The sequence below is a fragment of the Canis aureus genome, chromosome 1 (genome assembly GCF_053574225.1).
Source record: "Canis aureus isolate CA01 chromosome 1, VMU_Caureus_v.1.0, whole genome shotgun sequence".
Classification (NCBI taxonomy): Eukaryota; Metazoa; Chordata; class Mammalia; order Carnivora; family Canidae; genus Canis; species Canis aureus.
The window spans coordinates 44,621,857-44,649,039 of NC_135611.1; the positions used below are offsets into that span (position 1 = coordinate 44,621,857).

The window sequence follows — 27,183 nt, forward strand, 5'->3', positions numbered from 1 at the left end:
ACAGAAAGAGAGAAACTAAACAAAATATATACTTCTCTATTAAACTAACTGGGCACATCTATTTAGTCCTTTTTAAATTCAGAAACTGATTTTAAAAGAGGAGAAAGACTACATTAAGGGCAAGTTATGAATATACTAAGATAGGACATATTATAAGTCTAATTCAAAAATTAGTCTGAATTTTACCATATTCAAAGTTTAGTTTTTATTTATATCTTAATTTAATAGGCTAGTCCTTCTGAATAGGAATTTTGATAAACATACTCAGTCAACAAATATTTATTTCTGGTCTTGGTTGCTAGCCAAATAAACTAGAAAAGGGACCGCAATTCTCCCCTCAGAGCAGGTGACAATAGTAGAGGTCATCATTTAAATGCTATTTAATATCCTAAATCCAGAAACTGGCAAAACAAATAAAGATGAAAACGTCATCACACAAAATAGAAAACTCTGGCAGAAGAGGTCCAGTAGGTGAAGGAGCTGCTGTAACCTATCAGAACCTATAGTCACTTGGGCCCTCGGATGGGCAAGTGCCATAGTGGGGTGGAAAGAGCCTAAATGACAGAGTGAGACACAGCAGGGTATGTCCATCTCAGGTGCCCCATTCACTGCATGTGTAGCCAGGCCATTCTATCTGTCTGAACTTTAGTTTCCTAATCATGAAATAAGGATAGCCACATATACATCCTCATGACCTAGCAATAGGAGACAACTTTTAAAATCAGATACAAAGACATAACCACAGCAGAAGAAATGGATAAATCTGCCACATTGAAATCCAAAACAACTATCTATAAAAAGAGATCATGAAACAGTCTAAAAAAGTAAAAGTCATGAAGCAGAAAAGGAGATGTGCCTTCCTTCTGACAAAGAGCTAACATATAGGATAATAAAGATACTTTATAAAAACAAAATAATACCAGTAAGAGAGCTAAAAATGTGCTAAAGACTAAACAGACAGTAAACAAAACAGAAAATCCAAGTGACCAATAAATATGAAGAGATGCTTGGCCTCATTAGTAATAAGTGAAATGCAGACTAAATAATACTACTTTTCAGGGTTATGGGGGTGGTTAAATGGTTATATACTTAAAGCACCTACATAAGTCCTGGCACATGGTAGGTAGAAGAACCATAAATAAACTTCCCCCAAAGATCCTTGCTTTATTCCTTTTAAGGGCCATCACTCTAATGCCAACGAGCATCTAAATACAAAGCAAGATGTCAAGTCTTAACATCCATTAATAACCTGAATTTACATTGGATGCTTCTAAAGCTGAGAATTAAACTTGGACTTCTCTCTAGAGAATACACAGAACACTTATTTCATGTACAGATTGAATCCACTAACCCTACTTCTGGCTTCCTGATACCCTTCGGACTCTAATTTTCTCTTCATCTATTGCGTTCATCCCCTTTGTGTTCATTTTACATTGTTGTAATGCACATGCCCAGGACAGGCACTTTCAATTCTTTCCGAAGACCATTAGGGTATAAATAAACACTATAAAATAAATCTTTGAAAGCACTGGCTTACCACCCAGAAGCCCTCTGCATTACCCTAAGTCCTGTCAGCATGATACATCTGTGGGTCCCATGCAAATGCACTGAGTTTGTCACACCAGGGGGTTGCTACGGAGAAAAGTGAAAAATCTGAAAATTATACTTGCTCCTTGGAAGGTACATCAATTTAGCCTGTTCTAAAAACTGATTGATCAAAGTAGATTCTATGCCACTGGAAGGAATGAGATCCATGCACTTGATCATGACCAATAGAAAAATGAGGTCAGTACGTACCAAAGGAGAGAAAGTCTCTGCAGAGTAAGGAGGGGGTGGTGTCTCCACAGCTATTTCAGGGTCCTCCTGTTCACTCTCACTATAACATTCTATACAAAAATGAAAATGTTTAATGTTTCAACACTGTCACCACTTATTCCATAATGCATGAGCAGAGGTTTTGCTCCATCTGGCTATTATAATTCCAATCCGTTTCAGAAAGGACTCATCTACTGAGCTACCTGGTACAAGGCGATTACATAAGAGGGAAAAAAATGAATAGCCATATTAGAGTTTCTGCCCTCATGAGAGTGTAATACATAGGAAGAGGACTAGCCATGGCTCACGGAAAATAAAATAATTCCTCAAAAGAGGTTAAGAGTCATACACTAAGCTTCAATTCAATAGTGATTAATTTTGATCATAGGAGCTATCAGGAGCTGAAAATGGCTGGATAAGTAAACCATCAACAGTGCACACAGAGTAATGGGAGTACCAGGTTAAGGGTATAGGTTGAGCCAACTATATAAAGTCCCCTAAGGGATGTGGTAAAAAAATAAAATAAATAAAACTGAGGCTTTAGCACAGAAGGCCTTAAATACCAGTATAAAGAGAAGATCTTTGTGTCGTGATTTTTTTTCCTCACAATCTATAAACGCACTTCAAATATACAATGGTTATTTATGTTGTGGCAAAGAAGACCAAGGAAATGGTAAGGACACTGATTTCACACTCTTCCATTGTAGTTCTTTATTGTTTGAAATCAAGTTGCCACTTTTCCATTTCTCAACTTCAGCTTTTATAATTTTTGCTATCCAAAGATATAACTCCCCACCTTCCAATTTCCAAGATTTATGTGATCTGAGCACTTCAAAAATTGTATCAACTCTGTGACTCTGGCACTTAAATCCTCCATCCTCTCAATATTCAGGAGTAATTGCATCATTAAGAAGATTTCAACTCCTGTGGCTTTTGAACCAAAAGAGTTACGGACTGAGCTAAAAATATGGCCTGTGTCCCAATCTGACATTCAGTTTCCTAGCACAAACTTAGAGTAATTAGCCTCAGCATACACCTGGTGGAAATATTAAAATATCAGAGAGGAAATAGTGGGATGAAAGTTATCTGTCTAGATCATGACGAGATCATGTCTCTGAGTAAGAACTGAGTGAGTGGGGCAATAAAACATTTGTACTGGCAGTTGTTTGAGATGTCAGTGAAGCCTACAGCTGCTAATGTGTGGGTGAAGTGTAAAAAGCATTCTTAGCCAGCATGGGAAGCTATTCCATGTTGGTGAGTCTGTGTGAATTTGTCTGCTTCTACATATTTTCAGATAATTTCAAATGCCAAACTATGTTTCATTAGGACAAGACTATGCATAGAACTTGACATTGTATTTTCATCCTATCTCATCTTAAGATTACTAAATTTTCAGAAATTGAAAATAGAACATACCTTCATCCTTTGTAGCAGATTCATGATGGATTACAGCTAATCCAAGCTTGTTTAACCACCTAAAATTCAAATAGAAAATAAATGCTTAGCCAAAGAGATTGGTCATCTCCTATCTACCTTCCCCCCCATACCCCTATACCCTGAAGGAAGGTCTTGTGCCAGTCTTTACAACGCAATTGTCATAATTCTATAGTTGGTCTAAACATTTCCAGAAACAGCATAACTTTGTGGTATTGAAATCTAAAACCACTTGTTTGACAATACTTTGTTTACATGGGATATTCTTTGTAAGACAAGAAGTAAGGCTGTCCATTATCCAGTTGGCTAAGGTGGGCAACTATATATTCTAAATATCTGAACAAATATATCTTTTGCAACTGTGCATTTGAAATTTTTAGCAACCATCAAAACCTGTATCCTTGAATTTAGTAACCTGACTATTAAAGTACCATCTTTATAATTCTTAAAATGTAATTTTATTTCACAAAAAATAAAGAAAGGATGTCCATTTTTAAGCCAGATTTTTATATTAATCAATAAAAGATATGGCCAGAGTTTGACAGGTATTCCTAAGCTGCGGAAATGTTTAATTTCTTGAAGAATTTTATGTTAGGTAAAAATTTACAATGTCCTATCGTCTTAACAATTTACCATTTTATTGGCAATAATTTGCAACTAAACATCAGTAATAAAAATAGAACTAGACAAACTTGAAGGAACTCAAACTTGGCTCATGACCTCAGGCCATTGGAGTTCCTTTTCAAGGGATTAGTCAGGAACATACTTTATTACACAAATTCATGAAAGACAGAATGTGTCTACATCATATGTTCTTAGCTATATAACTTTCTATTTAAAGGGAAAATATTATTTTGGGGTGGTAATAATCTGATTTATTTCCTACCTCTTTCCAGTTTTCTATATTTTTAAAAAGTATTCCATATTATGTGTTCACTTTTTTTTTTTTTTTTTTTAGAAACCAGTGTATTCAGTAGTGGCCTAAGTCAACCAATACCAATAAAATAAAAAGAATGTTATGCATTTATTGACTCACTTATGCTTTCCATTTCTTCTAGTTCTGTATTGCTTCATGAACTATCCAGCATGCTGGTCCCTCACTACTGCATAATTGTTGCATATTCCCAAGTCTTTTCAGCTGTTAACAAATTAGGAATCCTTACCCAACCCTCAACCTGTCATGGTCCTGCCATATTTATTATTATTAATAGGAAATATATAAATTTTATTTTAACAAATAAGCAGAACTTTCTATAAGAAGGAAGATGAACTTCAGATGAATTTAAGAAGCCCCTCAGGGGTGCCCAGGTGGCTCAGTCAGTTAAGCAACCAAATCTTGATTTCAGCCTAGGTCATAATCTCAGAGTCATGAAATTGAGCTCCCAGTCAGCCTCCATTGGGGCTCCAATGGGCTCTGTGCTCAGTGGGGAGTCTCCTCTCTTTCTCTCTCTCTCTCTCCTCCTTCTGCCCCTCCTCCTGCTTGTACTCTCTAAATATATATAAATATTATATATTATATAAAATATATATAATAAAACATATATTTTTAAAGGCACTTTAAGAAGCCCCATCAGCACAATGATAAACATGAACTCTTTAATGGCCACTTAAAACCAGACTAATACATGGGCCCAGACCCCACTATAGAAACCAGAAAGTGTTTAAGACCCAATAGAATAAAAAACAACTGAAAAAAAAAAAAACAGGAAATCAAATAGAACAAATTTATCAGCCTCCATAGAATTTTGGGAAATGCATATTCAAACACAGGAAAATATTACCACTAGACTGGCAAAACTTTAAAATACTGATTTCTAGAATTGAGGAGGAAACATTCTCATCCTTTGTTCAGTTGAACTTCAAAATTGATACAGCCAATTTTAAGCAGGCAAGTTGACGATACTAATCAAAATTTAAATATCTACCCCCTAATTATAAATGTCTGTCCTACAAACCACAAATAAGTGTGGAAGAATGTTAATTCAACAAGACATGCAATGGCAAAAAGAAAAAAAACACTGATACAATATAATCATCCTTTAATAGGAAAATGGATAAAATATGGCACTAATTTCATCAGTACAATTAATGTTATAATGAAGCTAATAAAAAGACTGAGATAGGAAGCCTTGTGATGGCCTGGAAAAATCCTAACATACTGTTAAGTGAAAAAAGCAAGTACAGAACAATATGATTAGCCTGATTCACTGTTCTTTTAAAACCTTGTATTTGCACATGTGCATGAATTGGCATGCAAAGAAAAGCATCAGGAAGGATGTATGTCCCTCATACTGTTAAAAGTGGTTAATCCTAGGGAGAGAAAATGAATTGGAGAGTGAAGCTAGGAGTCTGGGAAGGTTTTCACTTTAAATACTTCTGAATCATAGTATTTTTTACAAGAATATGTTTTGTGTGTTATTTAACTGAAGGAAACATTTTAAAGTACATTTCTAAAACTTGATCAGGCAAAGCACAATGTCTTTATTCACTTTCAAAATACCCAAACTAACTATTCTTAATTTATACCCAATTTCATAAGTGCATACTGACCTTCCCCCCCAAAACAGCATCTAAAAATGAAATAGACAGTTTTTATCATATCAAGACAAAAAATAGTTTTGAACTGAGTAAGCCTGAAACAATAAAAGGCATTTCTAAGTTCCTTTCCAGAACACAGAAATACAGAAATATAGCAAAACGAAAGAGTATTGACAATAAAGAAAAGATTCCTCCCAGCTCTTACCCAAAACTCATGTCCTTTTCATTGCCACCATTAGATACTTGCTGTAGAAAACATGATCGTTCAGAATCTTGTTTGACTGTTTCCTTTCTAGAACCCACTAGCTTAGAGTACCTCCTTTGCTAAGAACTTTTTTTAAAACTAAGGCAGTAGAGAAATTTCTATTTGTGGCTAAATAGATGGATGCACAAAAAGACTTATATTTACATAAAAGAAGATGACAGATGTTTCCTGGGAGTTTGTTGTATATTAAATCGATGTGTTGGAGGAGCACAAGTGTTAAGAAATTGATATACAAAACAAGAAGTTTCTTCCCACAAACATCGTCTGAGAAAGGCAACTACCAACCAGTCTTTGTTTAGAAACCAACTCTTCCATTACCCTTAATTACTTACCCCTGTGCTTGTAAATTGAGGGTCCCTGCAGAACACACAGCATTTCTATTAAATGTAATTACCTTCCCCTTCATCGTCCCTGAGAGAAACGTCACTGCCAAAAAATGCAGTTTCCTAAGGAAACAAACTTCTAAAACAGGACCCGTCTCTCCACTTGCCAGTCCCTCCATCCCCAGATTCTCTGCATCTCACAAAGAAATACCCAGCTCCATTATCAACTGGCTCAAACTGGCCTCCTCAGTAAGAAAGAGAGCTCTTCAGGTGCCCCTCAGAACAAATCTTTAAATGTCATCTGCATCATTTGGTGGGAGAAGAGGAAGCTAACTTGGAGGCCCCAAAGAGATTCCACTTGGATGGCTATTAACACCACCAGAGAATGCCAGAAAGGACACTGGGAATTAATTGGTGGCTCACATCCAGACTGACCCTCACTATGGCAGGGCTCCAAGTACTGCTGGGTGAGATGTAAGCCTTTCACACACCACCAACATACCTACAACATACCTCAAATCAATAAAATTTAGTTACCAAAACAAAAAGAAAAACAGCTTTGTGAAGTTTTTTAAATCTTCTTTTGGGCATCCGCTCTTATTTTTCTCAGGCACTTGAGAAAGCCAGGGGGAGAGAGCTAAAATCAGAAAGAGTGTAAAAACAACTTCTCTCTTCATTTAAGTAAATAAAATTCTTGTTTGAAAGACTCAATTTGTCAATTCCTTGTCTCGTTATTTAACATGGGGTGTCCCAATGGTCTGTAAAGAGCCATTCTGCCCTTATCTGAAGGTTGTGGTGGGAGCTTAGGGAACAGGTGAGAAGGTTTCCAGCTAGATGAGGCTGCTGATGGGGCTTTCCTATAAGAAGGCACATGTGGGGGGCGGGGCACCTGCGTGGCTCAGTGGTTGAGTGTCTGCCTTTGGCTCAGGTCGTGATCCGAGGGTCCTGAGATTGAGTCCCACATCAGGCCCCCCATGGGGAGCCTGCCTCTCCCCTTGCCCATGTCTCTGCATCTCTCATGACTAAGTAGATAAGCTCTTTGGGGAAAAAAAAAGGGTGTGTGTGTATCCACAGCTTATACATGTTTGGTGAAAGGCAGCTTTTTTCTTTATGTTTCTAAAGCAAGAGGGTAAAGAGAAATTAGAGCAGAATGATAAGGAAATCATTGTGTATAACTAAACAAAAGAGATTAAACCATAAACTCTTTAAATGAATTATGTATATATTCTTTATTTCTTTTGCCCAGGATCTGCCACTGTGGACATATAGTAGGTATTCCACTGACACATTTTTATTAGTTATGTGATGGTAATGAGGAACACTGAGAAATCTGAGAATAGGGCTTAAATTAAATAGAAGGCCCTCCAATGCCTCAAGCACCTCAAATATATATAGCCTCTTTCAATTAACAGCCATTGTGCTCACACTATAATCTAAACCAGCAGGGGTTGGAGTCGGGCAGGTAGTGCTCTATGCATATATTCCACTTACTTAAACAGGAAAAAAAAAAAAAAACAGGAAATGGAGTTAGGGACATAAAATTTTATGTGAGATGTACTCTGAGCAAGAACATTTTGCAAAATTTTCATGATAGAACATGGATTAGTAATAAACAGAAGGATCATCATGATAATTACACAGGACATAAGAAATGCTACAGATATTTTTCATGTAGAATTCTAAAAGCTGTGAGATTGGTCACAGTACTTTCAGGCCTTTCTCCCTGTGATGCTGATTCTCACTGTAACATTTTCTTATAATGACTTCTGTCCTTTCCTTTCTCAACTGAGTGGTTCCCTCAGAAGAATCTTATTACTTCTTCCTAAAATAGCCATTTTGATAAAGGTAGTTCTCCAAAATGCTTCCAAATAGCCTAGAAGAAAGTAAGAACACTTAAAGTGCTAAGGAGACTAATCCTTAAAGTAGCAGTAATAAATAAAACAGGTGATATTAACATATGCTTAAAATTCAAACACCTGACCAAAGTAATCTATTTCCAAAAAGATTGGATTTAGCAATTTTCTCTACTTACACACTCATTTCCTGTGCATTCTCAGCTGCGAAAAAAAAGGTCTTGATCTGTGGATGGCTGATCTTAAAAGCACTTGAAGGGAGAAAAACGCAGACACATGAAAAATTAGAAATTAGTGTAGTTATCAATGGGTTTGAAAGTAAATCAAATACAAGTGTAGAAATTCGTCTGCTTTCTTTGTAATTTACAAAAAATAATTTAGTCTCATTAAATATCCATTGCCTAATCTCTATTTCATGTAGAGAGCAGACAATTAATTTATCGTGTTGAGACATCCAGACTAGGACTGAGTCTTGGCTAGTTAATAGTTTCTATTTAAAACATATAGGCATATGCTTTTATTTTCATTTGCTAACTGCTTTGCTATAAAGAGACAATAAATTAAAATTTACAGTCTTAGAGGTGTCACTTAATATTCAATAAATTAAAATTTATAGTCTTAGAGGTGTCACTTAAATATTCAGATCAACCTCTTAAAGCAAAATACTTATTCAAACTCAAATACATACAAGAATTTTATTTGTAGGAAAATAATCAAGTATAGAACTTCCACACTGTGACAACACGTCAAAAAATTTATCCAAGCTACCTTCTAGGAGTAAAGGAAAAATATACTTATTTTTAGTTTAAAAGAAAAGTATAAAACACTGAAGATTAGCAATGAAATGCTTCCTCTTTACCACTAGACCGGAAGTCCTGCAGTACAGGCCAGCATTCTGGTAAGTAACCAGTTTGGTCAAAACCACGAAAATCAACACAACGTCATGTATCACTGGATATGTACAGTAACAATAGAGTGGCAGGGACTTAAAGCTAATTCAATTTTATTCATTTTCTTAGAAAAATCTAGTCAGTTGCCACTACTGGTAACAGGTCACTAAGGAGATAAATGCTTTTTTCTGATAAAACAGAAAAAGATGTCAAAGGCAGAAGAATAAGAAAAAGGTCAAGAGGGCACATTTGCAAAATGCAGCTGGATGCTTTCATGAAAAGAGCACATGAATGGTTAGCTAATCTAGACCAGCTCTCCTGTGAGTTCTAGGCAAGCTCAGACTCTCTGAGCTGTTCCCTTCTCAGTAAAATAAGGACTGTAGGCTGGTGACTTCTTTGGTTCTTGTCTATTCTCAAATTTTTTGGACTTAAATTATATCAGAGTATAATCCCAAAGTCTACGGTATCTCAGAATTAATTCTATTTCAAGGATGACAATGTTATGAACTAAGTCAAAGAAAGTGGTCTTGCTATCATATCTTAAGCTCTAGTGAGTCCTATTGAACCAGTCATTCTCTTCACCCAGACAAGATCTTGACATCTGATCTCCCAGCCAATCCTGGATGGGAGCTTGTTTTTCATTCCATCTCAGACACAGTTGTCAAAAATATGTCATGCCAAGGCTCCACAGGGTTTTAAAATCCATCTGTTCCACAAAATGAAATTACAGAAAATAAGAGGTTAAAAGCTTACACTGTTTTTAGGATGCTAACCCATAGGTTCAAAATTCTCAGGCATTTGGGTGTTACCTTCACTAACTTCCAAATCACCACATCACTGGAGAAACTAAAATTATGAAGGGATGTTACCCTGGCACAGAGTTTTGTGGAAAATGATAGATAACTTACTGCTTTTTCTTGCATTCAGATGCTCTCTCTACAGAGAAATCGGGCAGATTGACAAATCCATCAGCCTTCTCTGCCTGAGAAAAATACATACAACAGATATGAATAAATGAGTCAATCCTAACAGTAAGTGTGTAAAGATCATACACATTGAATAGAGATCATATAATGAAATGAAAGAGAACAAAAGATACCTCCCTGAATCAGCATTGGACTTACCCAGATCCATATTTGATGAGAGAAATTAATAGTCTCCTAATAAGTCATCCAGAATCTTTCCATGAGAAGTACCATGACCCAGCTTAGGGATGGCCAAGGTATGACATGCATAGGACTTGGCCCAACCCCTTCCTGTATCCCTGGAAGATACCAGTGCTAACCCATCAGAGCTCTACTCTGCCATGTTAGTAGGCAACCTCAGTATCAAATTCACCTCCAGTAAGCCAGTTCTCATACTCCACTAAGCCACAAGCACAGAAGGTAGAATGTAACCAGCATCCTAGCATACGGAGGACAGAGGCCAGATTTTGGAGTTAGCAAATCAAGGTTCATATCATAACATACCTAACAACTTACTGGTTGTTAGAAGGCTTGAATGAGCTTAGATAAATAAAATGCTTAACAGATACTCAACAAACATTAGTTCCTCTCCCAAGTCTGTAGGCAGTTCTGACGGGATTAAACCATAGAACAGTATCTTAGAACATCTCAGTTCCATATCATTTCCTAGGAAGACTTTTTTCAAAGGAAAGTCTTCAGAAAAAAAATGACTCTTTTGGACATCGCTTGAATGTCCCTTCAAAACATCAAATATTCTATAGGAAATATAATTCTTGTTCTACCTCTCTGAGAATTTGTTAATCTTTATGGATAAAATATAACTACACCACAAGGAGGCTAGATTGCTTGTCAGATAGAACTCAAATATTCTTCCATCTACACTAGTGTCTCTGAGTAGGGAAATACAGTCCACAAGATTAATCCTTAATGACTCAGTGCTATTGGGAAATGAATTTTAAAAATTGATTTTTGAAAATATAATCTTAGTTTTAAAAGTCCACTAGCTATTAACTTAGCACCATGGCTCCTCCTACCTCATTTCATGATTCTGCAACTCTTTCCCTTATTCCCAACCTGAGCGCAACTCCTATACTTCCTTCAGAAAAATTAAACTGTGAAAACTCTAATCCTATGCCTGTCCCATCTTCCCTCTCCTATATGAGTTAATCTATCCAAATTCTTCACTTGAAATGCTTTCTTCTTACAAGGCTCAAAACTCAATTCTAAAGGGAACTTCCTTCTTAAAAAATTATATATATCTATATATCTATCTATATCTATATCTATATCTATCTATATATCTATTATATATATATATATATATATATATATATATATATATATATATATACTCTCTCATTCAACTTAACTATTTCTTAATGAACTGTTTACTCACTGGATGGTGGTTTAATCAATCCTATCTCCAAAAGAATTTAAAATATTTAAAGAACATAGACTGTAGATCAACTTTTTCTACAACATACAATACTTCCTGTGGATGTTCATCAGCATTATATAAAAGCATGGTTTTGAAAAACTGTCAGGCTCTGGTAATTCTACTTCTAGATGTATACCCAGAAGAAGCAAAAGCAGGTACTCAAATAAATACATAAGCATCCATGTCCACAGAAATACTACTCACAATAGCCAAAAGGCAGAAACAGTCCCATCAACAGGAGACTAGATAAACAAGTTGTAGTTTATTCATACAATGGAAGATTATTCAGCCATAAAACCAAATGAAGTACTGATACAGGCTACAATGTGAATGAATCTCGGTAGCATTATACAAAGTGAAAGAAGCCAGACACAAAACATCACACATTATACATATAACTACCCAGAATAGATAAATCCACAGAGACAAAACACAGATGAATGGTTGTCAGGGGCTGGGGAAATTGGGGAATAGGGAGAAACTGTTTAATGGGTATGAGTTTTCCTTTTGGAGGGTTGAAAATGTTTAGAACTAGACAGCAGTGGTGGTTGCACGAAATTGTGAGTGTATCAAATGCCCCTGAATTGCTTAGTTCAAAATGGATAAACTTAGGGTGCCGGGGTAGCTCAGTCAGTTGAGCATCTGACTCTTGATTTCGGTTCAGGTCATGATCTCAGGGTTGTGAAATCCAGCCCCGCGTCAGGCTCTGCACTGGATGTTGAGCCTGCTTAAGATTCTCTCTTCCTCTCTCTTGGCCTCTCTCCCCCTCTTAAAAAAATGGATAATCCTATGTGAATTTCACTTCAATTAAAAAACCATAATCTATATTAGGCTAAAGTATTTTTATGTAAATTTCTATAATTATTTTAGAAAGAAAACAATTTATATTCACCATTTGTTTCTATTTCCTCCCCTCATTCATAGCTATGCCCACTGTTCCACAGAAGCTGTAGTTACATGAACCCCAATGATTTTTATGTTGCCAAGTTCTATGTCTTTTGTTCTTCAGTCAACTGAACTCTAGTAATTGATACTAAAACTCAAGGCCTCCCTCTAGAAACACCTCATTTCTTGCTTTTCTGACATATTCCTGCTGCTCCCTTTCTCCTCCAACAAGGAGTACCTTGCTTGCTTTTGTGAGGTCCTCTTCTCTTGCCTGTTTCTTAGATGTCAGTGTTCCCCAGACTTCCCACCACAAACCTATTCTCTTCTCACTCCAATACTCTCTCTGGGGGGACTACACAGCCTACAGTGGCGGCATGTATTGCCACTGCACACACACATATCCAAAATCTATACCTCAAACTGGGACTTAATCCTGAGCTCCTGTCCCAGAGATCTGACTGCTTTGCATACTTGTTCTCATGAGCATTCCACAGATTCCCTGTTACAGACTGAATATTTGTATCCGCTAACCCCAAATTCCTATTCTGAAGCCCTAAGCCCCAGTGTGATAATATTTGGATGTGGGACCTTTGGGAAGTAATTAGTCTTAGATGAAATCATGAGAGTGAATCCCATGATTAGATTAGTCACCTTATAAAAAGAGGAAGAGACCAGAGGCCCCCACTGCTCTCTCTCTCCTCCAAATAAGGTTACAGTAAAAAAGGAGACATATGCAAAGGGCCAGAAAGAAAGCCCTCAGCAGACACAAGCTGTTGGCACCTTGATCTTAGACTTCGCAGCCTCCAGAACCATGAGAAATAAATGACTATTGTTTTAGCCACCAGTTGAAGATATTTTGTCATAGCTATACAAAGACACTACCTGAAAATGACAAATCCAACCACCAAACTTATTACCTTATTCCACAAAAAGCCTGCTCCCCTTTCTCCTGTGTTCTCTCTTTCATTGAATATCACCTTCAGTCCTGTTGTCAAACAAGGAAAGGTGGCAGACATCTTTGACACTTCCATCCCCTTGTCAGCATGTATACAAGTCATCACGGTGATATATCACCGCTGCCTCTGCCCCAGGTCTTCCTTCCATGAACCACCTAGCACCTCCTTCTGCTCACCACTGACTCTCACCTCACTTACTATCAAGTCTCTCAAACCATTCTCAACCTCCTTCTAAATCTGTCCTTTCCTCTCATTTGGTGCCCAAATCACAGTCACAGCAAATCTTAACTCCTTGAACACGCTTCATGTCACTTCATGTCCCAACTGCCCTTCGACAAAGTCTGAGTGCCTTAGCAGAACAGGAAGACCCGTTGTAATCAAGGTCTGCTTAATTACACTATTTCATCTCCTCCAATGCCCCTGGCCTCTCACTCAACCAAAAATAAACAAAAAATTGAAACAAAGAAAAACTATATTTCCATTTGTGCTGAATTAGAATTGAGGCCTAATTTATGGCATTATTATTCTCTAGACAATTCTCTAGACAATTTATTTTCAATACAAAAAGCCCATCATAGATGATAACAATATAAAGTCAATCAACAAAAATCAAAATATAAATAATACATAAGTTGTAAATCTTCATTTGTGTGGATTTTTTCTGCACAACTGAAATGCCTGAGAGTCCTTCAACTAAGAACTAAATTGAATTTGAGTTGAAAGATACCTTAGCATTTCTTTAATAAATCTTTCCTTCATTAGCAAAGGCATTTGTTCATCATACTGAAGACATTCGAGCTGTATTCAAAATCACAGATAATGTGTCAAAAATTACCTTTGCTTATTTGACTTGCAAAAATACCTTAAAAAATGACAATCACATTGGGAAAATCCTAAAGGAATGACAGTTTTCTCCTCTTCCTCCTCCTCCTTCTTCTCCTCCTACCCCCTCATATCACTTGTTCCTTGTTACATTAACTAAAATAACTTTCTCAAATGTATCCTTCCTCCTCAATAATTCCTAACTTTCCATAAAGTTACTTGCAAGTTCTGCATCAGTACCTGCAATTTTCCCTCTGTATACTAATGTAACAAAAATCTTGCTCTCTTGGGATGCAGGTGGCTCAGTAAGGTAAGTGTTTGACTCTTGATTTCAGCTCAGGTCATGATCTGAGGGTCATGAGATCAAGACCCATGTTGGGCTCCACACTCAGTGGGGTGTCTACTTGGGATTCTCTCTCCCTCTGTCCCTCACCCTCACCCTTGTCCACACCTTTCTCTCTCTCTCTCCTTCTCTGCCTCTAAAATAAATAAACAAAACTTTAAAAAATCTTTCTCTCGCCAGAGGTATCAAGCCATCCTTTGGCCATTGTATAACCATGTCTTACCAAGTCTATCTGAATTCTGAAGTGAGACAATGTTTTTCAATTTCTGGTATGATGTTCAATAATTTCAAAGGTATTCTTTCTCACATGTGAGTCTATCCACTTTCCTAAGCAACTCTGATTTTGTTCATCTCATTGGGATCTCCTCTTCAGCTGCTTTATTAGACAGTACTGAATATACATTTTTATCAAAGCTGTTAGTACTACACATTCATTTATTCAACAAAGATTTATTATTATACCTTCTTTGTGTCAGGCACTGCACTATGTCAGACATCTGAGATACATCAGTGGACAACATAAACAAAAACTTCTACCCTTGAGGGGCAAACAGACAGTAGCTCAACGTATAAACACATTTATCAACATAAATTATATAGCCCATTGCATAAACACATTTATCAACATAAATTATATAGCCCATTGCAAGCAATAATTGCTATGAAAAAAAAGTAAAGTTGATCAGAGTTAAGGGGTTCTGACTACCAGCAGGGCAGGTTGCCTTTCTGTTCTGAGACTTATAATGCCCTTCCAACCTCACTCCCCTAGATACAGCTCCACAAATCAATTTGGTCTAACTTTTCCAAACCTTTCCTCTGCTCCTCCAAGCCTAGAATAAGTGCCCTTCTCTTTAAGTCCAGGGGCAGGCTTTGCTTCTATACTTCTCTTAACTGCATTTAGTTACCTATTTCTCTGTTTCTTCAGTAGACTGTGAGCACTTTGAAGGAAATGATTTTATCACTTATTGTTATATCACTAATACTTGGAACAATGAAGGTGTTCAATACACATGAAATAAATAGAGAAGTTCTATGAATAAATGAATGACAGGAACATTGTCTTTTTCTTTACAATAAAGAAAGTGCTAAAATGAGATGCAGAAGCCACTTTGGAAAACTGGCAATTTCTAAAACACATAAACATATTATTACTATACAACCCCAATATTCTATTCCCAGGTATCTACATGAGAGAAATGAAAGCTTATGCCCACACAAAGATGTGCATGCAAACATTTGCAGCAGCATTATTCATAATAGCCTCAAACTGGAAACAATTTAAACATCCATCAAAGAGTAAATAAATAGGGTGATCTACTCTTATGATGAAATATTGTATAGTGAACATGTGCTAAAAGATGGATTAACCTTGAAACATGATGTTGAGTGAAAGTCAGAGATAAGAACCCACATATTACTGGATTATTCCTTTATGTAAAATGTAGAGAAAAAGCAAATGTATGGAGACAGAAAGTAAAATAGTGGGGTTGACTAGAGTTGGGGTTGGCAATGAAGATTAACTATAAATAGGCATGAGGGGTTTTATTGATGTCATAAGAAATTACTTAAAACTGATTCATTATGATGGTTTCATCACTCAGCACATTTACCAAAAATTATTGAAGTGTAAATTTTAATAGGGTGAATTTTAAGTTATGTTGAATATATTTCAATAATATTGTTTGTAAAAATATGCAAGGAAGGTTTGGGGAAATAGAAAACCATAATGAATTCCCTCTGCTTTGGATGTCAGTAAGACATAAAATAAGGTAAAATATGAAATCTCAGCTGTTCCTATTGGTGACTCAACATGATTTGTTCAAACTTGAGACAAAACTGGTTTAATATTTCCCATATTCAATAGTTTAAGCTAAATTATGACTTCAGTTTTGGACTACAGGAGTTTTACGAAGATATTTCATATACAATTTGCCACACTTCAAACATATTTTTGAAAATTAATTAAAATGAGACATCAAATTGAAATATTTAAATGCAAACATCAGTATCCATTGCCATCAATAATGCTTGGCTTTTTCATACCACAAATACCTTGCAAAATAGACAAAATTACTTCATAAGTACTACATATATCAGAAAGGTAGACCTGAAAAAGAGTGTGTGTGTTATGAATATACATATATATTCCAGAGAGTAAGTAGGTTAAAGAAGACCAAACCAGAAACCAAGGAAGTGTGATATAGGAAACTGTCATATATTTCATGGTTAAAAATAAGAGGTATAATTATCTCTCTATTCTCGGTGGAATCATAATTCTCTGATTCTAAGAAAACTGATTTTTTACACTTTAATAATTCTGAAATCAAGAAGCACCTTAGAATCCATATGCGTTTTTAGTGCTGTATCTCCCGCCCCCCCAAACCTGGTAGTAAATAAATTGTAGGTCTTTAAATGAATAGAATCTTAAATTTGAGGGAAAAACAAAATATATGTTTCTTTGTAAGATGCTTTTGTATTTATTTGTGAATATGGATTTAACTATTGCAATGACTTGAAGTAAATGTAAGTGAGGTTATCTAGTCAATATCAGAATCAGGAAAAGCTGAAAAAGCTCCATTTTCTCCAAATAAACCTGTGATTTGCTAAGTTCTGCTCTGAAACCCCCAGCATGCTGGTAACAGGCAAACTCTAAGCTCTAAGCAGAGCCATCCTTTCTCATGTCATCTTGAATGTGACATGATAAAAATTGTTGTTACTAAGTCCTCATAGTTGTCACTAAGTCACATAGTACACATAGACATATGACCACTATAGAAATCTGAGTTACAGTCTCTAATACACAAACTCATATGAATAAAAGAAAAGAGAACCTACAATCAATTGTGAAAGCTCTAGTTCTACAGAGAAACAGTCACTCTCAAAAATGGCTGCAGAGTGGAATCCATTTGGAGGATACTGGGCAGTAACTAGTAAAATTGCATTTACCCTCTGACTCAGAAATCCAACTTCTAGGATCTGTCATAAATACAAATATGTGCAGTAATGCACATTTTTGCAATGCACATTTGCAATAACAAAAATTCCAAATATGTATCATCGGGAGACTATTGAATAAACTGTGGCAACTACATGCAATGAATAACTCTAAAACATGACATATATAAATATAGAGTAACCTTCTGGACACAGTAGGAGAAAAAGTAAGGTACAGGACGGTAGACATAGTATGCAAATTTTATGTACAACACAGATAGGATATGCCTCCACATATATACTTGCCTACGTTTGTAAAAGGAAGCCATGTAGGAAATGCAAAGATAAAAGGAGGGAGCAAAATGGGCAGAGAAATAGGAATGAGAGCAAGACTTATCTGATTGTAATCTGTTATATAGTTTTGACTTTGGAATTAGGTAGATGATTTATACTTAAAAAAAAAACTAAGAACAGGGATCCCTGGGTGGCGCAGCGGTTTGGCGCCTGCCTTTGGCCCAGGGCGCGATCCTGGAGACCCGGGATCGAATCCCACATCGGGCTCCCGGTGCATGGAGCCTGCTTCTCCCTCTGCCTGTGTCTCTGCCTCTCTTTCTCTCACTGTGTGCCTATCATAAAAAAAAAAAAAAAAAAAAAAAAAAAAAAAAAAAAAAAAAAAAAAAAAAAACTAAGAACAAATGAAGCAATTCCTAAAATTAAAAAAAAAATAGAAACAAATGGACCTAACTGAATATAAATGTGATGATGTCACCCCACACAAATTATAATAATTACTCCAAGATACTTTAGAGCACAGAATTTTAACTTTACATAGTTGGTGGAACATGGGCTAAGGACTTTTAGTAGCAACATTGTCATTTTTTTTTGGAGAGTTGTGTGTGTGTGTGTTTTTTCCCCCAGAATTCTCCCCACACACATAAAAGAATTGCATGAAACTCAAGGGCTCCCTCATTCTCTGCTTGCGCTAGAGGCCAGGCTGCTGCTCTGTTCTGATAAGCAACTCATCCCTCTCTTCCCTTCAGAAAGGGAAATGTACGCACATTCTGCAAGTATTACCTGGGCCCACAGGCAGAGCTGAGCGTATTAGCACTGAGCTTATGAGCACTGCAAGGGAAGCAAGAAAAAAATGATGTTTGCCTTTATATTGTCTTCCTCTCTTCTAGATATCGGAGCAGGCCTGACAGTGACAAGGCCTAAAATCCTGTTAAGAAATATGATAAACTTGAGAAACATCTAATAATAGCTAACGTTTGCTGAGTGCTAAGCATAGGCCATCAAGGTACTACCATCTTAGTCTGTGGATGGAAATTAATCACATTTGAGCACCATCATGAAACTGATTGGTTTTTACCTCATCACCAAACTAGATGGACATTATAAAATGAGGAAGTAATGGGGTTATTGGTAAAGAAACAGAACTCAGACCAAAACCCAGAAATCGGTTAAATAATTCTAAATATGAGATCAAACGGTCTCAATCAGGAGCTAAAATAGAAGATAATCTACAGTCTATGGATGGCACAGAAGAAGAACCCCAGATTTAGAATCAAAATATTTTGATGCAAGCCACTGACTGTGTGATCTTAATCAGAGCATGTAAGCTCTCGGGTCAATATCCACACAGTAAAAAAGCAGATATAGCCAGATCAAGGCTAACTAGAGTTAACATGGAGACATGTTGTCCTATAAAACTATTAGTTATAAAAAATTTAAGATTTTATTCACATTAATTCCCAGGCATCCATGATAAGAATGGGGAAAAGGAATAGAAAGAAAAGACAAAGAACAATCCAGAAAGAAAAAGATGAAGTAAAATAAGTTTTTAATCTGTCCATTGTCAGCTGAGTGCTCTGAACAGCTGTCTCTATGTCTTAGCTCTCCCTTGTCTTCTTTGTATCAGATTTAATTGCTGTAAAAAAATATTTTAGGAGCTCAGTTAAACATCCAACTCTTGATTTTAGCTCAGGTCATGATCTGAAGGTCATGGGATCAAGCCCTGCCTCAGGTTCCACAGCATGGAGTCTGCTTGGGATTCTCTCTCTCTTTCTCCCTCTGCCCCTCCCCCCACTCATGCTCTAAACAAACAAATAAATAAAATATTAAAAATACTTAAAAATTTTTGGACAACAAGAATACTAGCAAGCTCACTATCTTCTTCATCCATTACCTAGGTAATGTTTTTGTTAAAATTATCATTGCATTTGAGGGGTATCTGGGTGGCTCAGTCAGTTAAGTGACTGCCTTCAGCTCAGGCCATGATCTCATGATCTCAGGGTCCTGGGATCAAGCTTCACATTGGGCTCCTCACTCAGTGGGGACTCTGCTTCTCCCTCTCCCTTTGCCCCTCCCCCCTGCTTGTGTGTGCTCTCTCTGTCTCTCTCTCTCTCTCTCTCAAATAAATTAAATCTTTAAAATATATATCATTGCATTTGAGTTTAACATTACCTTATGAATATAATGAGATTTTGATCCAAAGAGACTCTATTTACAACAGCCTAGAAATAGATCCTCCACATAGAAAATAATAGTTAAATTTTTTAACTAATAAACAGCAAGGTCGAATTTCCTACAGAATCCACACATTTCTGGCAAGAATTATAAAAATGGACTGAAGCTTTGCTAGTGATAATCATGCTGGTTCTGAGGATGCTCCAAGGGGGAAAGAAAGATATCTGAAGGAAGCAGACCACTTGTAGCAGGTGCTGTCAGTAAGCCAATCATATGTCCCCTTCCTTACCACCAGGCCAGACTGGCCAGGCTTCCCACTGACAAGACCTGCGACTCTATGGGAGGGCTTCTCTGGCTGCCAGATTCCATTTCTCCTCCCATGTGGAGGTGTTCGAGAAGCACTGGCCCTAGGATGAGTTCTCAAGCAATGACTGATGGGACCTGGTATTTAAACACCTCCAGCTCCCTGTCCCTTGGGAGGAAAATTCTAAGGTACGTGTTTTCTAAAGGCTCTCAGAGTTGCCCAGCAGAACGTGGCTTCAGTTCCTCAGTCATAATTTGCCCACAAAGGAGAGTTTTACTAGCTAACTTTCCACTCTGTCTCACTTCCCCATTCCCCTTCCAAGTATTTCTGGTATCACTTCCCAAATATACTGCTTGTACCCAAATCCTCTTCTCAGGGTCTGCTTCTGGGCAACCTAAAACAGGATGCTATTTGTCTCACAGAAATGTTTCTCCTCATGGTTCTACTCATGAATAGCCCAACTGCATGGTACCATAATCTCTCTTCATTGTTTCCTCCTAAGTACCACCCAAGGCCATGACTACCTACTATCATATTAGGTCACATTTCAGTAGTGAACAAGAAGTGACTGGCACCCTATTCTATGATTTGTAAATCAGCTCTCCTAGTTAGCATTCTTCCTTTATTCTTCCATTCTCTTTCATGGAGTCATATTTTAAATGAAGTTAAGTTACTAGTGAACTTTCTGGTAGATGTGAAGATAATCATTGCCTTCTGAAAGGGTATTTAAAAACAATAAGAAACCTCACAAAATAAAAGAGTCTTATGTTATTGTTCTCTGTAATATAAAATCCTGAGCACACAGGCCCTTCATGATCTGGCTCTGTCCAACAACATCTCTCACCTTTCAGAAGCCTTAAAACCCTAGAGATAATTTTTACCTATATAGTATTGATGTCTTCAGCAGGAAAGAAAGAAAGAGGGGTGGAGGAGAAAGGAAGGAAGGAGAGAAAGCACTACATAGGAAGAAAAAGTTTTAAATTAATAGGAATAAATGTGATAAAATCTCACCATTACAGAATAAATTGTATATCTTGTTATCTAATAAACATTATCTACCATCCATGGTTAGAGCAAGAGTGAGGGAAGAGTAAAGAAAGAAATACGATTCAGAAAATTTGAATTCAGAGAATTCAGTGTATTCTCTTTCAAAATCAGAAATTAGAAGAAATTTTTTAAAAAGTTCTTTTAAAATCACAGTCAATATAATACATAATCTTGTCTTTACACAATATATAATAAATCTTCCAATATTTCATGAACTTCTAAATATCTTCAAACCGTTTTCACGAGTTTCATGAGTGTTATCAAGGTATGACTCAACCCAACCAAAAATAGGAAAAGGTATTTCTCCAACGAGGGCATACAAATGGCCAAAAAGCACATGAAAAGATGCTCAAAGTTAATAATCATTAGGAAATGCAAATCAAAACTGCAATGAGATAATACTTAACACCATTTAAATGGCTACTTTAAAAAAAAGTATTTTTAAACATGGGGCACCTGGTGAGCCAGTTAGTTAGGCATCCAACTCTTGATTTCAGATCAGGTCATGATCTCAGGGTCATGAGGTCGGGCTCCATGCTCAGTGTAGTCTGCTTGAGATTTTTTCTCCTTCTCCCTTTGCTCCTCCCCCTCACATATATGCATGTTCTCTCTCTCTCTCAAAAATAAATAAATCTTTAAAAATAAAATAAAAATAGAAAAAAACTTAAGTAACAGAAAATAACAATCATTGTTGAGGATGTGAAGAAATTGGAGCCCTTATACACTCTTGGGGGCAATGTAAAATGGTGCAGCCGCTATGGCAAATACATCGGTTCCTCAAAAAATTAAAAATAGAACTATCATAGGATCCAGCAATCCCCCTCCTGGGAACATAGCCAAAAAAAAAAAATTGAAAGCAGGATTTCAAAAAGATATTTGTACACTAATGTTCCTGGCAGCCAAAAGGTGGACACAACCCCAAAGTGTCCATCAGTAGATATGAATGGATTAACAAAATGTGGTATGCACATACAATGGAATTTCAGCCTTAAATAGAAAGGAAAATTTGACCCATGCCACAACATGCATGAACCTTGAAGACATTATGCCAAGTCAAATAAGCCAGTCACAGAAGGGCAAACACTGTGTGATTCCACTCCTAGAAGCTATTGGAGTGGTCAAATTCACACAGAGAAGGTAAAATGGTGATTGTCAGGGATAGAAGAAAGAAAAGAGTATAGCATTTTAGTTTTATAAGACAAAGAGAGTGCTGGAGATGGTTGTACAAAACTGTGAATACACTTCTTGTCACTGAACTATATCCTCAAAAGTGACTAATGGGAAATTTCCTGATATGTGTATTTCACTACAAGTCTTCAAAATCAAAAAATAATTTAAAAAGTTTTAAAGATACTACTGCAAAACTCATTATTTGTCAGTAAAGGAAAATGCAATTACCATAATAATTTTTCTAAGACTGAAAGTATGAAAATCGTGGTTAATGTGCTGTGAATGAGCACCGTCTCTTTCACAGGTTTGAGCCATCTATTCACATATCTCATAAGCAGATAAGGAAGAAGGCACAGCGAGAGCAGTTAATTTGCTTGAATGTTAGTTAGCTAGCTGAAGGGTCAGAGTAGAATCTGTCCTCCTGATTCCAAATCCACGGCCATCTTCAACTATAGCATGTTATTTCCTTGTGTCCTTTTTGAAGACATTGTTTCTTTTTTTAAAGATTTATTTATTTATTCATGAGACACACAGAGAGAGGCAGAGACACAGGCAGAGAGAGAAGCAGGCTCCATGCGGGGAGTCCGATGCAAGACTGGATCCTAGGACCCCAAGATCACACCCTGAGCCAACCACTCAGTTGCTCAACCACTGAGCCAACCCAGTGCCCCTAAAGACATGGTTTCAAACATGTTGTCCTAAATTCTGACTCCTTTAAGAAATATTCAGTTTGTTTTTTTAATTTCCACTGTATAGTTTCCTTTTGAAATGTTCTTGAAACGTGCTCCAAGGGGGACCAAACGCAGCAGCACAGTGACAGATGAGTTCATCACTTAGCTTTTCTGTAGAAGCAGCTGGGCTCTTGGCCCTTAAAAAAGAAAGCTCCAGAGGGATAATAAATCTGCAAATGATGACCTCAGGAAAATCCTCAGCTCTAACCAAAAGTTCAGCTCATCCCATGGGCCATCATGTGTCATTCTATTGCTTGGGAAATGTGCACACAAGCCTCATCACAAAATCACGTATTACCTGAATTCTTCCTCCAGGTTAGGAATTACGCAGCTGAAGAATCCCCCAGAGTCTTCTAGTTCACTCCTCTGTTTTTAAAACTTAAAATTAACCTTTACTGGGGTTAGTTGGCACATTTTTTAGCATTGCCAGCACAGGATAGGTCATTCTTGCCAAAAGAAACCATTTCTGGTATCTAAAAACCTTTAGTACAATTCTTCTGCAACCCCAAATCACAGCATTATGTGATTTCATCTCAGCATATATCAAATTGTGTATATTGTTTTGATTTTTGAAAATATTGTTTTCAGATGCATTTCATCTTCTTAAAGTTGCTCTGAATTACATTAAGGATATTCTTCTTGCTCAAAGTGCACTTGTAAGAAAATAGATCCATAAAGAGTTATACCACTGACCTAGGGTTACCTAACTCTGCTAAGAAACTGCAAGACTAAAATCCAGGTGATATTTCTCCCTTAAACCATGTTGGTGAAATCCACCTTCCTGCTGCTTGCTTAACAGAATTTACAAATTGGGAAGCCTGGGTGGGCTCACTGGTTGAGTGTCTGCCTTTGGCTCAAGTCATGATCCTGGGGTTGGGGGATCGAGTCCTGCATCAGACTCACCACAGGGAGCCTGCTTCTCCCTCTGCCTATGTCTCTGCCTCTGTGTGTGTGTGTTCCTCATAAATAAATAAATAAATAAATAAATAAATAAATAAATAAATAAATAAATAAATTCTTTAAAAAAAGAATTAAGTTATATACACACATACACATATGTACACACATTTATACACATACTATGGCTGTATAAACATACATATATTTATATATAAGTTAAAAATATGTATCATTTTATTTTTAAGTTACATACATACATATACTTATGTATTCTATCACCTGTTGGCTATTTTAAGAAGCTTTAGAATAAAAGCCATTTCTGCTTTTAAATTCTATGGATCAATAAACAAACCATAGTATAACAACATGTGTTACATTAGAAATGACATGGAGGGACGCCTGGGTGGCTCAGCGGTTGAGTGTCTACTTTTGGCTCAGGGCGTGAGCTTCTCTCCCTCTGTCTGTGTCTGTCTCTCTCTCTCTGTGTGTCTCATGAATAAATAAATAAAATATTTTTTAAATGACAGGATATGTATGTGTTGGCATGAAAATATATTGATAATATATTGCTTAGTGAGAAAATCAAGTTACATATTAAACATAGTATCGGGCAGCCCCGGTGGCTCAGCGGTTTAGCGCCGCCTACAGCTCAGGGCATGATCCTGGAGGCCCAGGATCGAGTCCCACATCAGGATCCCTGCATGGAGTCTGCTTCTCCCTCTGCCTGTGTCTCTTCCTCTCTCTCCTCTCTGTGTATTCTCATCAATCAATAAATAAAATCTTAAAAAAAAAGAAAAAAAAACATAGTATCATTTTATTTTTGGAAAATATAGAAAAAATTGGAAACATATACACCAAAATGTTTACAGTGATCACACCAAGTTGGAAAGATTGTGATTCATTTAAATAAGTAACTGATCGTAATTCACTTATTTCTTTCTGTTGGCCTCCCATCTCCTTTTCTTTATTTTGCTTAATTTTGTTTTCTAATTTTTCTAAATGAACACATTTTATAGTATTTTTTAAGCATTTATCAAAATTAAATTTCCAACAAGCAAGAAGATGGATTGTACCAAAAACAGATAAAGTAAAACAAAGAGAAGTTGTGGAGACTCCTACAAAAGCACTGTGCCCTGCCCACCAGAGGAGAGACAGTGCTGCATCCCCTGAATGGGCACATCGGTCAGTGCTGTGAGCTAAGAGAACGGGTCTCTCTTGCAACCCAACCTACATCACTAACCCTGGCATCCTCTTCCAAACCAACAGTGCCCGAGCATGTCACTGCCTCCTGAGAACAAGACAAGAGAAACAAAGGATTTCACAGTGTTGGTGTTTCACAATTGATTATGTAAAGCTTGGAAAGATTTTAAAGGAGAATCATATTGGCAACATAAGTCATTGTTCCCACATCATATGAACTGAACAACAAGAAGTTATTAAAAACAGTCTGCCCCAAATACAGGCTGAGCTGATCATAAAGCTTCAGTGGGAGACCATTATTCTCAAAATCTATTCTGGGACCTACCAAGGAAAATAAACATTAGGACACAGTGATAGATAGCATCAGAGACAATAAACAAAGTCCACTTTAAAGATCTTTTCCACATACTTGAAACTATAACAAGGGAAGTAATAGAATTCAAAAAGTCCTCAATCATTCTTACATTCAGATTTTGAGGGGTACTTACACGATCCTTTTCACCCTGTCATCCACCAGTTGTCTCCTTGAGGTAAAATGCAACTTATAGCTGCTAAAACATCCCACTTTGCTCATTAAACCCGTCAGTTCTACACCATCTAGTTTCCCCTCTCCAGGACAAACTCTAGGAATATATGTTGGCAAAGAGTTCATCACTTTTATACAATTAGTCTGAATCACCTTCTCCAAAGAAACATTTTTAAATATTGGAATTTCATTTGGGATACACTCAGCAGTTGGTATTTGAATTACAGAATAAATATGAAGTTCAACTAGAGACCCATTATTAATAAAACACCGCATTTTGGTATAATTCAGGGAATACATAAGGTGCTCAATAATGCTCTGAGGAAAAAAAAATAATGCTCTGAGGAACTGATTTACAGACCTAACTGATGATTAAGTAATTCGCTCAACAAATGCCTGGTGCCCACTCTGTGCCTAGTCTATAGGCTCTAGTGACACAGTTTAAACCAGAAAGATAAAGAATATACCCTCAAGTGTTTACACTGTAAGTGGGTAAAAGAAGAAGAAAAGAATATAGTAAGCTCTGATTGAAGTATTCATAAATTCCTCAGAAATTAAGACCTGGGCTGAGATCAAGAGTCACTCAACTAAAAAAAAAAAAAAGAGTCACTCAACTGACTGAACCACCCAGGCACCCCAATATGTGCTTTGTTGAGGGGGAAGAGTCTTCTCTTGCATTTATTCCATTTAGGAAATGTATTTTGTATCACACTGGACTTAGACCATTTATTTGGATGAATTCTGCTGAATGAACTTTGTATCTTTTGAGACAAAAACAAGTTCCTAAATAAAATTGAAATGTTGAAATACAAAAAAAAATTTTTTTTCCTAACCTTTGGTAAACTCAGGTAGAGATTTTTCCAAAATCTATGCCAACAGGTGATTGCTAATGAAATGTCTCTTTCCATTCTTTGCTTTTTTTATCTGAAAGACACTCGATATTCACTGAAAGTTTCAGAGGAGTTGTCTCACAGAAAGAGAAAATCTGGCTTTCAAGTGTCATTTTCTGCAAAAGTAAGTTCTACCTAATCTAAAAACTGGTTAGATCTTTGCTGTAAAGATTCTCATAAAACTGATTCCAAGAAAAATCCCTTCCTCTGAAATTCACATCAAGTTGCACATGCAGCTAAAGACCAAAAACACATGATACAGGCCCAACTGCTTGAACTCACAGACACAAGGGACGATGCAGACGGGGAGAGGGAAAGAGGTCACATTGGGGCTGGCAGATTGGATTCTCAAAAACTGAACAGTCTTCATAATATGTATTAAACCAGATATTAACCTTAAACCTCATCAGTTCTCATGAAACAAAGAGTTGGTCAATTTCACCTTTTCTGTGTGTGGCCCAGGGGCTCCTAGGAACCCTTTTGCTTCA

At 36.8% G+C, this 27,183-nt stretch overlaps 1 protein-coding gene across 16 annotated transcripts in view; it reads right to left on the reverse strand.

Moving 5' to 3' along the window:
• Window positions 1–27,183, reverse strand: part of IPCEF1 (interaction protein for cytohesin exchange factors 1) — a 174,832-nt gene that overhangs the window by 40,530 nt on the left and 107,119 nt on the right. For all 16 annotated transcript variants that reach the window (XM_077897731.1, XM_077897696.1, XM_077897708.1 and 13 more), the window contains 4 exons: window positions 10,027–10,100; window positions 8,408–8,479; window positions 3,232–3,290; window positions 1,798–1,886 (listed from right to left, as the gene is read on the reverse strand). In XM_077897731.1, the coding sequence (XP_077753857.1) occupies window positions 1,798–1,886; window positions 3,232–3,290; window positions 8,408–8,479; window positions 10,027–10,100 (294 nt within the window). The remainder of the gene's footprint in view (window positions 1–1,797; window positions 1,887–3,231; window positions 3,291–8,407; window positions 8,480–10,026; window positions 10,101–27,183) is intronic.